Here is a 13,350-nt window from a genome sequence, read left to right as displayed (position 1 = left end):
TACTTAAGTTTTATGATTAACAGAACTGACTTCTGATGAAATCTTACTTGCCCCATTAAAATCAGAAGTATTTTCTATTTCTATTCCTTCATTTGCAATGCCTTTATTGTTGGCTATGTATATAGTGTTATTTCATAGAACCAAAGCACGCTTTTCCCCTTCACCTCTTGTGGTTTTGTTTGTTTGTTTGTTTGCTTTCCAAAGGGAATGACTGAAACTTCCTCCCACCCTCCCTTCTGATTTTACCTTTTTAGCTGATGCATGTCTGGAAAAGTGTGGATCTCCATGTTCACTCAAATCCCTTTACTATATATTTTTTTTGCAGTATACTTCTGCCATTTCCTTACTTCTTGGACATTGATGATGTTGGACACATTTCTTCCTCAGTCTGGAGATCTGCAGCGTAAAGTAGCTGACCACAAAACTTGCTCTAACACTTAAGCAATCATATTTACTTAGGTTAAGTGTAGCGATAATAGTAGTTGTTTTTCTCTAGTGCCTGGAGTTTGGAAATTGTAACTGCACATGATGGCTCCATGGTGACACACTGTTAAAATAATCTTCCCTCTTTTCCCCTCTCCTTTTTTTTTTTTTTTTAAGGGACGCAAGAGTGAGGCAGAAAAGTACTTCGTGAAGGCTATTCAGCTGGATCCTACCAAAGGCAACTGCTACATGCATTATGGTATGTTTTAGATAGATAGGGTTTCCACACATATTCCAGGCTTGCTGTTAATCTCTGAGTGATTAAGGATTTGAAAAGTACTACTGGCATAATACCTTCTTTAAAGGGAAAGAAACTTATCTGCCATGTATAACTTCATCTCCATCTCAATTTGTTAATAACTACAGAGGGAGAGGTGAAGATTTTCTTATTTTGCATAGCTTTCCTCCTATGAGGGGAATTTCAGTATCACTGCTTCTCTGGGAAAGAAGAAAGGTGACTGCTGCCATATGTCAAAACCTCATGGCCTGGAATATCATTATTAGCAGTTTTGGCCTAACTTTGCTGACTGACGGTGGGTGGGCAACTAAAAGTTTTACTTTAGTGCGCATGAGTTTTACATATTGAAGTGTCTGTTTTTTGTCAAAGATTTATGGGTCTTAAATCTTCCTCGTTCCCAGCATCTTCATGGCTTGAAATGGATAAGTATTACAAAAGGTTTCGACAAGTTGGCTATGTCTTTGTCATACTAACGCATAAATGCGCTTAAAGCACACAGTTAATTTGAAGGTATCTTTATAAGTTTGGATTGGTTTTGCTAGATGTGCAAAAAATATTTCCAGATGTGATTACTCCCAAGGAACCAAAAATATTTAACTTTATGGACTAATTCTTACTGATAATAGACAAATCTAGAAAAAAAAAAAAAAAGTTACATAGTCCCAGTTGGAAAATGTGGAGAAGAAGTAATGGAAAAATATGGAAAGAAGTAAAAAAATTCATTGTAGTTGAGGAAAAAGGTAGGGAACCATAGGCACACTGTATATATTTTTGTATATTGTTTTAATTTCCTCTTCTAATTCTAAGTGGTAAATGTAAGATAAATGAAAATAAGTGGCCAAAATGGAAAATTAATCTCACATAATAACCATGTCTTTACTTTGGGTGATTTCTTTGTCTGAATTGCTCACATATTATATTTCTGTTTGATCCTATTCACTGTAAAATTCTGCGTATTAGACTCCCGTAATTAATGGATGCATTGTTACTTTGAATGTGTCAGGGTTATTTAAATGAATGCAGCTCAGTGTTGCATCATTTTGTATTATAGGTCATTTCAGTTAGTGACATTGTCTTCTATTTATGCCTGTACAGATAAATTTGATATGTACGTAAGCTCCATTATTTGAATTAGATATTAGTATAGCTGATGATATCTCAAGATAATGAGAAAAAGTTGAAGTAGATTGTTTCTTGAAATCCTACTCCATCCCATTCCAGCCTTTCCTATTAAGAAACCTATCCTTAGCGAATAGGAAATCTATTTGAATACAAATTCAAAGGTAGGTCTCAACAATCCATTCTGGCATTGAAGTTAGGATTGTGTATATTTTATTACAGGTCTAGACTTTTTTCTTTTTCTCTCTCATTGCTTGATCAACTTGCCTGTCGTTTCCTGCAGTATTCCTTCTGTGTCATTTTCAGTTGGCCTATAAGCTAAAAGCAAGGTTATTCATATCATCATTCATCTCTGATGTATTTGTTTCTTCATTATCAGACTACAGTACTGAAATGGTGTATTGTTTCCTCATTAAGATTATTTCTTATCACTTCAGGCACAGGACTTTCTAAAATTTGAAATAAATTGTCCTTACTTTCATCTCTTTCTCTCTCTTCTTTCATTCTCTACTTTTCCTTACATTTATTTATTGTATTGATCAGGAATCTTTAGTGTATGTTACCAGGAACATTCCAAATATTAAACACTAGTCCCTAGTGAACACTTTAAGTATATCTCTACATCCCATAAATTTGTTTTAGCACCTAGTCACAGGTATGGTCCATATTCTATATGCGAAACATTAAGCCACAGGGAAATATATCCATAGTTTACATATAAATCGTATTGTAGGGGTTCTTTTTTTTTCCTTTTTTTTTTTTTTCTTAGCATGAATATATTGGAACAGCAAATAAAATAGTTGGCATTGATCCCTAATAAAACACATACCTCACTGAGCAGCCAAATGGAAGGAGTGGTCTGTTGGGACACAACAGTGTGTTGATGGGGTAGCATGAATATATGGACTGAAGATTTTCCTCCGAGTGCACATGTATACACACAGTTATAATTTCTGCTCCAAGGATGTGCAGATGTTCTTCTTGACTTCTAATTTTTGGACTTTTTTTTTTGGAGCTAAGAGAAGTAACTGTCGATACACTATATCTTTTAAGAGGCTTACACTTGTATTATAATGTGCTTTAATTCAGGCATTAAGCCAAAACTATTCTTAGAAAATGTGATTTAGTTCAGGAGTCAGCTTATCTGATCCCACAAAAATTTGAGCAGAGGTGAACAGTTTCCTGGTTGCTCCTTGGGATAATACCACCATAGTATATTTCTGTGATCAAACTAGTGTTAAAATTAGTTTTGTATAGATAATTTGCTGGCTTTGAATTTATGTGGATTTAGCTTTAAAGCAGTGTTTCTCTAACTCATTATGTTTGGAGATGTCTGAAAGGAGAACAAGTGGAAAAGCTGAAGAGCTATAAATCCCTCCATGCTGAAGACATGATGCCATTTCATAAGGGAAGTGGCTCTTGCTCCAGTGACAAATGAGGGTGCCAGTCCCCTCTGAGTCAGAAGTGCAGGCAGCTATTCAGCTGCCCACTCTGTTCTCTTCTTAACATATGCCATTAATCTGAACTTTGTGCAGAACCATTGTCTTACAAAAGTGTGAGTCTTGGTGGGTGATATGATACAAGCTATTGAGGTTCAGCACACTGCCAGAAAGACTGAGCAGATGAAAGAGAGAAAAAGCGTATCAGTAAGGAATAGGAGAAATGGTAAAGGGAAAAATGCAGAAGCATCAGTATATATTTTTTATTTATTTATTTATTACCACAAGCAAACAAATAATAATAATAAAGACCCTAAAATTACAGTGAAGTTTATGTAGTGGAAATGTTTTACTTCCAAAGCTTTCTTATTTCCTTTATAATTCGCTGTCTAAAAGCAAACAAAAGAAACAAAAGTGATACTAAAACAGGTTTCATTTTACTTGTTGCTATAAATAAGCATTGTTAACATGCCTCTTAAAGTGTATACAGTTGTCTCTCTCCAACACAATGAAAATTAAGGAGCATGTATGTACGTGTGTTGAGATTTCAAGATAAATTTGTGTACAGAGGTTCCTTCTTCCTTACATTTGTACTAGTGTAATTGGAATGGGAAAGTATAGAACCCAACAGGATGTTCAAATTAATCCTGTTTTACCAATCACCATTGAGACCTCTTTTTAAAGTAGTTCCTTTGAATAATTCATTGTTTCTAATGAAGCTGAATTGTTTAACGATTCTCTTTTCATTATAAAAAGGGATTATTCTCATTAGATTAATTATGCACTCACTTAATTAGGCAATTCGCATTGATTATCTGCCTTTTTTAGTACATTTCCAATTATAACCATAAAACAAAATGAAAAACAGCCTGTCAGATTAGGTAAAAGTGAAGAGCATTAGCTCTGCTCTCATTGAAGGCAGAATAGATTAACACATTCTCTAACATTCTCACTTTTATTTTTCATTATTTTTCACTTTTGAATTCTTCATAATTTAGAAGTTGGTTTTGCTGTGTTTCTCATGTTATCTGACTTTTTTTTTTTCTAACAAAAGCTTGTGTATTTTAAATGCTGTTTTTCTTTTTTCACATGCATCGTAAGTCCTTCTGATTATTGTTTCAACATTGAGCTTTTATCCCTTTTTCATGTCAAAAGATGATAGCAGTTGATTTTGAAACACATTTTTTTATTAAGTCATACATGTGTTACTGTGAAAATTTACATATATTTACATATGTACATTCAATTTTCTTCTTAGATGTGATGTATGTATAATCCTTACATGTAGTTACATTATTCACAGTGCTAGATTTTCTTGTCTTTATTCTTCATTGCCTGAAGAGCAGCCTAGGAAAACTTCATTTTTCTCCCAAATATGTAAGGAAAAGATCTTCTGAAGAGAACAGTGTCATAATGAAAAATTAAACATCAAAGTTTTATTGATAGGAAAGAGAAATATCAGCTGTGACCTAGGAATGAAGTCTTACTGATTTCTTCAAGAAACTTTTATGCCAATTGAAGAAATGTCACCTAAGTCCATAGGAAGGTCCGTTTTTATCTTCGTCAATTAAATGAATAAAACTGACCTCACAGTGTGTAGTTCCAGTGAATGAATTGTCCATTTGTCCAACTGTCAGGTTGGCTAAATGCAGTATATGCTGAGTGATAAATAAAAGAGTGCATGGATCTGCTCCATTGGGAACACCAGATGCTACATGGTGATTGTGTGTTGAGAAATTAAATTCCTTGATGTGATAGGGTCAGGGCCAAGCAGATGCAGTATGTCCATCACTAAGTCACTTTGCCAGCCTTGCCAATATGCACTCATGAACCTTTCAGCAAATGAAAGGTTTTCTTACCTTTTAAAATCTTTTGGAAATCCTAACACTAAATATGTCATAATCTTGTAGGGAAGCTATAAGAACACGTTTATGCTAGAACACATGTACTTTTTAAGAAGGAATCTCTCCATCTTGTGCATACAGTGCTGTCAAAGTAAGATGCTTGGGATACAGCTTGTATCTGCTCCTACAATATCAATAAATGTTATTCAAGGGAGACAAGATTCATAGACCTAAAACAGGAAGAGAGATGTAAGTGGCTCACGTAAAGACTTCACTAATCTTCCAACCTTTTTGCTCCCAGAACTTTCCAATAACTTTGATTTAAGAAAATCTTCAGCTGCTATTAACATAGCATGTAACATTCTTACATCCAAAATGAAATTGAACAAGAAAGATGTATCAGAAACAGAACTATTTGGAAGAATATACTAGTTTTAAGTCTTGTTTGCATTTTTCTTGGCAGCTGTGAGTAACTTTAATGAGCATACAAAGACATATGTACATAAATTGTCAAGTCCTTTTTGCTGCTCTCTAGGCTGTTGCTATCATACAACATTAAAAGAAGATTATTACAAACCACTCTAATAACTATTTATTCCAAAATCCCTTTAGAACCAATCGCTTAAGTGATGGAATGTAGTGGAGTATTTCCAAACAAGCTAGGTCAACGACCCTAAATGCTGTGGAATGTACGTTTCTGGCTCTCCCCTTGAGTTTCTCCTTAAATCTAATCATTCTGACATTCTGAATATGTGGCTGACTCTGCTTCCTCAGCACGATATACTAGACTGTTCAAGAGTTATCGTGTAGAAATTTTAGGTCAGAGACAGTGCTGGAAATGCGTCTTTATGCGTCTTTCATGTTGCCAAAATTTGGAATTTCTACAGGAACTGAAAAAGCTTGTGGTGCAATGATCTCCAGAGACTTGTTAATGATTATGTGTTCTGACCTATGAGTACCAACTCATTATGCAGATTTTTGAAGACAGAGCATGGAAGTGCTACAAAAGCACAACTGGATAGTTCTTTCCTATCCAAATATCTCTTTTCCAAACCTTATATATCACCAGGTGTCTGGGGAATTATATAGGGTCCAGAATATAGCTTTAGTTTTGTAAAAACATCAGGTCCTCTGCATTATACATTTTCATCATCAATTTTATGTTTTAGTGAGAGCTTGTAGTGATCCAGATGTGGTCACAAGCTCAGTCATTGGGTCCCAAAGGCTTGCAATTTAATTTTTTCTCTGTTATCTCTGGTTGTGCTCTGGGTCACATCCAATGGTATATTTAGCACAACTGCAACAGATAAGTTTTTCAGAAAAAGAAAAGTCTAATAAAAGAGGACCGTTCTAAGCCAGTGCCGATATTGATATTGCAGCATCCACTGGCTTGCATAGTCTTTGTATTCATTTTATTTGCACTGAATAATCTTCTTGGTAGAAAAGAATTGAGGGGATAGACTCCCCAACAGTCCTTTCAGAAAGAAAGCCAGAGAGCAGGTGGAAAGATGGAATGGGATATAAGGAACAGTAAAACAAACTGGAATGCTGCTGCCATCTAGGTGATCCTAGGTGATGTAAGTTCATCTTTGTTTCCCCTGTCACATCGTACACATTCAGTGAGAAATTGTCTTAACAGGCCTTGAAAACAAGATCTTTAAGCAAACGTTCCCTTGCTCTGGGAAATGCTCATTCACAGCCAATGAATCTGTTTTGAAACTCTGAGAGGAAACAGTTACATTAGGTCATGTCTGTTGACTTGGCATCTTGCAACATTGATTCATCACCCAAAAAGTTTTGGATATCAACTCAGAGGCAAGGTCTTTCCTCTCATTTCTTCCCCAGCATACTACAGAAATTTTTCCATTTAGAAAAATCTGACTTTGCATCTGCTCTTTTGCTCCTGGTTGCCACAGAGGTAGTGGTGGTTTCAGTCACGGTTCTGCTCATGCCAGTAAGAATGTAGTTCAGTTCTCAAGACATGATCTTGTAGCCTTTCTGTGTGCTTCAAAGACTCACAAAATGTGTGAAGTCACCCAGAACCTGATATCTGTTTTGGTTTGCGATGGAACTCTAAGTGCTTTGAAAGCTTCAACAAATATTGGGCTTCAAATCCTCGGTGTTGAATGTGCTGAAAGAACCACTAGTGAAGTTTATTATAAACAGATCTGACATTTGAGTTTATGGTCTTGATATATCCACTTTTCATGTTAAAATAGTTGTTTAAGTTGCTGCCATAGAAGGAGAATACTCTTTTGAAGAGGGGCAGAAGATTTGATGACAAATGTATATCTATTTAAAAAATCAAGTGCTAACTACTCCCTGGTGGGATTAGAAATTTTCTTCCTTCTTATTCAGAAGGTAGTTTACTCTTTTTTACTCTTTTTTTTTTTTTTTTCCTGCATTAGTAAAGGTATCAGGACAAGAAAGCAAGCTGGAAGCAAGTTGGAAGAGAAAACCCAGGAGCATCCCCAGAACATTCAGAATGTTTCTTTTTAAAAGTAGTAGTAGCAAGATGCACTGTGTCAGAAACCCTCTCTGTTCTGGTACAAAGTATCTTTGAATGTTTCCCAGTGAGCAAAAGGGAATGAACTTTTCAACTAAGGAAAGATCGGTGCAACTTTCACTTTTATCTTGTGAAATAGAAGATCATAGTGCTGGTAGGGAATAGTTGAAGCCAATTCTTGAGGCAGGCACTGATGTGCTTGTGCTCTGAAATGAAAGATTGTTACACACAGGCATATCCCAACCAATTAATACCTTTTATATTACAACAAAGTAGCAGAACTACCCGTTCAGTTTATGGCTTTTAAACTGGTGTTGGCATGTGTTTTAACAAAATGCTTTACAAATGTTCGTGCTCATTTTAGAGAATTATACAGGATAAAGCTGTATGCTTTCACCTCTGTGGATGAATAGTTGTTAAAAATTTTGTCAGAAGATGAAAATCAGTTCTTTCAACCACTGGGAACTGGAAACTTTTATTTTATTTTATTTTATTTTATTTTATTTTATTTTATTTTAATGTATTTTAATGTATTTTAATGTATTTTAATGTATTTTAATTATATTCTATTATTTTTTTTCCAGAGACTAGTAGATTGCATATATTGTCTTAACATTTTTTCCAGTCCAATATAGACTCAAAACCACTGTTGACGATTTACAAGAAAAAGTTTGAACAAAGCCGTAGGTATAGGATCCTTCATTTTTAATGCTATTTCTGATGCTTAGGTATCTTAGACTTTAGAGGAAAGAGAAACATGACTAAGAGGATAGTGAAGTATTGACTTAGTTCCCTTTTGTCAAAGGTCTTTAAGAACTCTTGGCTATACCTTTACACTCATCTCTGTGCTGTCTAGCAAAGATGGAAAATTCTATTTAAAGTAGTAATGCTGCTCCAGACAAAGAAAAGTGTTGTTGAAGATCACATCTGGACCTGGACTGCGGATTTCCCACTCTTGTTCTGGAACAGCAATGAGAAATATTCATTCCTTGAAGGAAGAAAATCTTGGATCCAGAGCTTCTAGAAAACTGTTTTCTAAAAAGCTGGTTCTGATTCCAAAAAACAATCAGGCTACCATAATTTATGCTGTTGGCAAAACTCAGATTCATGACACCTGCAATAAGAGAGCTCTGTATGTGATGTTGGGCAATGTCTCATAAATCACGCAGTTTGCCAGCTACCTCTCAACGAAGAAAATCCTGCATGTAAATTTAGACCCACACAAGAGGTTCCTGGATCCAGGGGCTTGTGGATCAAACTTTCTGATCCACCTTAACACTCTGCCAGTATTTTGCCCTGCCTAGTGTTCTTCTCTTGGGAAAACACATCTTTATAGCTTTGACAGAAAAAGTTCAGAAGTCGGCTTTTTAATGAAGAAAGTGCAGCACTAAACTGCCAGTCCAGTTCATTCTTGCATGAATTTAGTGTATCATTTTAAAAGGAGCTGTAGCTAATGTTTTCAGAATGGGTTATCTCTACTTAGATGCTGTAAATCAAATTTAGATGTGTGAATAAATTTGGTTTGCATTTCAGGAGAACCTGTCAAATCTCAATTCTTAACTGAAAGTTTCCACCTTCTACTGTGTCTGTTTGGGATAGAGTTAACTTTTTTCATAACAGCCTGGATGATGCTGTGTTTTGGATTGTGGCTAAAGCAGCACTGATAAATACACCAATATTTGGGCTGCTGCTTAACAGTGCTTGCACAATATCAAACCTTTCTCTTTTCCCCACTCTGTCCCTGCACTGAGTAAGCTGGAGGTGGGCAAGTGACTGAGAGGGGACACAGCTTGGACAGCTGACCTAAGCTGGCCAAAGGCATGTTCTATAGCATATAGTGTTATGTTCAGCAGTAAAAACTGGAGTAGAGGAAAAAAGAGGAATTTTGGCTTCTAAGGTGACCTTTATTAAACAACTTGCTGGGCATCAGTCTACATATGAGAAACAGTGAGCAATTTCCTTTTTTGTCTTTTTTTATTTTTTTTCTTTTTGTCTTTTTTTTATTTCCCCTCTTTCCTTCACATATTAAACTGTTTTTATCTTGAACCTCAAATTTTCTTGCTTTTGTTTTTCCTTTACTGTCCCCTCATCATGCTGGGGGGTGAGCAAGTGAGTGCTTGGCTCTGGTTAGGGCAGCCCACCACACACCTGTACCCTCAAGTGTTGACTTTTCTACTAGACTGAAAAGGTAGCAGTCATTTATATTTGTAGCCCAGTCAGTTTATGTAAATGTTTAATCAGCAACCTCTGATTAAATTACCTCTACTTAGGAAATGAGTGGGGCAGTTGCAGGGTGTTCTCCTCTCTTGTTTGCAGTCAGAATTCTCTAAGAGTTTGGGTGTAAATGATGCTACAGTTGGTTTCAGGAGGGTGCCATGTGTCATCTGCTACCTATCCACTTAACATGAGGTATTTCCACTGTTATTAACCCTTCCATGCAGGAGAGAGACTTGTTTATGGGAATGCGCAGTCAAGAGTTTTCTGGAAAGTTTTACTTGTACTTAGTTGGTGTGATGGATTATTTGCAATTTGTTTTAGATAGCTTTGGTAAAACTGCAGTAAAGATAATCCTTTAATATGTTATATAAAATAATAATCCTATTATAGAGACACTCTTAAGAGTCCTGATAGTAAACGGAGAGTTAATTCCATTTTTAACAATTTAAAACATTAGTTTAGAGTTGTTGCTGACATTTTTGATATGTCCATGTAGACTAATGGAATGTATGCAGCCAGAGTCATAGAAAAAGCAATTAATAAAAATAAGCTTTTAGCTAAAGCATCTAGCAATGCACTTGCTTTTCAGTAAATGTAAATAATGATGTCCTATTCTAAATTAGCCTTCTCATAGTAATCCTAAAGCATGTAGGAATTTCATAATATTTTTAGTAGTATGTTGACATTATAGACCTCTTAAAGAGCTAAGAATTAACCTAGTATATGTTGCTTAAGACAGCCAGTAAACCATTAGTACTGGTTTGAAAAGGTTTCCAAAAATGTAATTTAGTAATTACATGGATGAAGTGAAAGAATTTTACTGTTTTAATAAAGTAAATCTCAGTTGAGAAATTTGTTGATTATGTCACATTAAGTTGAATGTACCAGCTACATTCTATTACATTCAGGCTAGTTATAAATATACCTAAGATAACATCTCTGTTGAGCTCCAGTGTTGAAATGTTTCATACAGACGGCTAGAAGTATGGTTCTGAAGATCTCTCCCTAAAAATCCTTGAGTTATTTTTGTTGAAGACAATAAATAAATATTTTATTCCATCCTTTTGGAATTAATTAGCCTAATGATCAGTTGACATTATTTTCAGGTTCTAAGCTGCAAAATATTTTTCCTATTTTTTTTCAGAATAATCTTCAAGGCTCAGTACATCTTGAAGTCTAAAAGGTTATGTGCTCCTTGCATAATGAGTACATCCAGTTACTATCATCTCATTTTCCTAATCCAGTACTTTCCATTAAAAACAAACAAACAAAACAAAACAAACAAACAAACAACAACAACAACAAAAACCACACACAATATTAACAGTTTAAGGCTGGTTTGCTTTGACATTGACCTAAAGGTTAGGGATGCTCTTTCAGTTCGTTTGAAAGTGAATTGGAATATCAGTTAAAGCTTTTTTCAAAGAATTCAGCCAAATCAGGGGATAAGAACTGCCTATTGTAATTGGTAGATTGTCTGAGAATTTTCAGATTCAGAGATTGTCCTACTGTATATAAAGCATGTCCTGATGTGGTACCAAAAAAAGAAAAAAGAAAAAAAAACGTAACTTTTGTCCCATTTTTTTCCCCATCTTGACATGAGGAAAGAGAGAAAATATTGACATTTTCTCCTTCATAAGAGACTTCCATTAATGGCTCAAGCAATGGTTTCCAATTCTGAAGATAAATTAATTTCTTATGATCAAAATTGTTCTCGTATGTTTTCTTTTTATGTTTTTCCCTTCTCTCTCGCTGTTCTAAGAAAGCCTTTTTGGAAATCATTTGTTTCTGGAATCAACATAAAACATCTTAGTGCATGGAAGGATGGCGCATAGCTGAGAGTGGATGTAACCGAAGCAAGCAAGGCTAATGCTATGAATGCAGTAAGACGTGAATGTTTTTCCGAGACTTTGCAGATCTGAATATCTAAGACATAGGTGACCGTCTGAGTAAAGAATTTCCCATCTCTTGCCAAGTTGAAATGTATCCATGAAGAAAAAGCAAAAAGCTAGGAAAGCTGTCTTTCATCACTTTTGGTATTGAGATAATTCCTTCTGCAAATATGTTCATTGTACCCAAGCATTACTGGATTCACTGTGCCCTTACAGACCTTGCTGGCTCTGGTTAAGTGGATTTTCTGCAGATGTGTATAGAAAGCAACAGGGAATGTATGAGGAAAGGAGGCAAGAAAGAAAGAAAATCCCTTACTATGAGAGGTAACTCATTTGTGCATGGACTGTTGTTCCTGAAGAGGCTTTGTGGCCAGTAATGGCTTTGTGGACTTTTGGATGGGTGATCTTATTTTTCAAAAGTAAGATAAAAAAGGAACGATGGGATGTTGGAGCATATAATCACCATACTTTAAGATGGCTTTTCCAAATATAAGGTTATGCAGACACAAAGTCTAGACAGCTGAAACCCTTTGAAAAGTCCTTGATCCAAAAATAACATGTTTTACAAATTAGGTGTGAAAAAGTCATTAAAAGGAGCAGAACTAAGGTGGTTTGAGTAGCTTCCAAAGTGTTTTCTTCTTCTTCAAAGGAAAACTCATTTTTGTTGAGTTTTACTAGTTGTTATTTGTTTATCTTTTGAAACTACTGTACTTTAGTTGAAGTTTGCTTAATGCTAAATTATTTATTCTTCTCTGTCTTAACTTGGTGTAATGATTACAATATTGCCATTTGTAAAGATTCAGTCACATGATTTTAGCTATCTTCATTTTTTTTGTTTGTTTTGTTTTGTTTTTGTTTGTTTTTACGTGAAAAGTAAGGATTAGTTAGGAAACAAAAAACTGCAATTCTTTTAGAGTCATTGATATATGTGATAAAATGTAAGTTCATCAAGGTATACATATACAATCCTTTTAAAGCAAAGTATTGCTTATAATTCTAAAGCTGGAGAAACATGTTTGCGTATATGCATGTAAAAGTAAAAAATATATTTTATATGGTCTTTGAGATATCCTTGTAAAATGGGAATATATTTTGCTTGTAGAGGCTACTTGATTTTATTTCTTTTTCCTCTGAGGAAGCAAAGACCAGTATAACTATAAGCAGAAGGGCAGGTTCTTGAAGACAGGCCTCTCACAGATCAAGGGTATTGTTCTTTGACAGCTGAGTTTTACTGTAACTTTCTTCCTAATCATAAATATCTTTTGCAAATATTGCAGTTAGTTATTCCTATCATATCTACTGGATTTTTCTGTATTTGCTACATTTTAAATACATTGCAATACAGAGCAAATCAACAAATGACCAAAGACTGAGTGTGGGACATCTAATTTGTTTTTGTTTTTTAATTCTTTTTTTGTATCTGTATTTTCTGAAGTATTACGTATTAGTTGTTTTACATGAATTCATGTTCGTGTACTCCATTCCAGGTCAGTTCCTCCTAGAAGAATCCCGTCTAATAGAAGCAGCTGAGATGGCAAAGAAAGCAGCTGAACTCGATAATACAGAATTCGATGTTGTTTTCAATGCAGCCCATATGCTCAGGTTAGTGCCT

The 13,350-nt window shown here is 35.1% G+C and overlaps 1 protein-coding gene across 5 annotated transcripts in view; it reads left to right on the top strand.

Annotated features, from left to right (window-relative positions):
• The window catches only part of TMTC2 (transmembrane O-mannosyltransferase targeting cadherins 2), a 251,985-nt gene that overhangs the window by 208,564 nt on the left and 30,071 nt on the right, over positions 1 to 13,350 (top strand). For all 5 annotated transcript variants that reach the window (XM_035551768.2, XM_035551770.1, XM_035551771.2 and 2 more), the window contains exons 9-10: positions 601 to 682; positions 13,226 to 13,340. In XM_035551768.2, coding sequence (XP_035407661.1) covers positions 601 to 682; positions 13,226 to 13,340 — 197 coding nt within the window. The remainder of the gene's footprint in view (positions 1 to 600; positions 683 to 13,225; positions 13,341 to 13,350) is intronic.

This window comes from Cygnus atratus, chromosome 1 (assembly GCF_013377495.2).
Source record: "Cygnus atratus isolate AKBS03 ecotype Queensland, Australia chromosome 1, CAtr_DNAZoo_HiC_assembly, whole genome shotgun sequence".
NCBI classification, from domain to species: domain Eukaryota; kingdom Metazoa; phylum Chordata; class Aves; order Anseriformes; family Anatidae; genus Cygnus; species Cygnus atratus.
The sequence above is the reverse complement of the archived record's forward strand: the minus strand, read 5'-3'. Positions and strand labels throughout refer to the sequence as shown.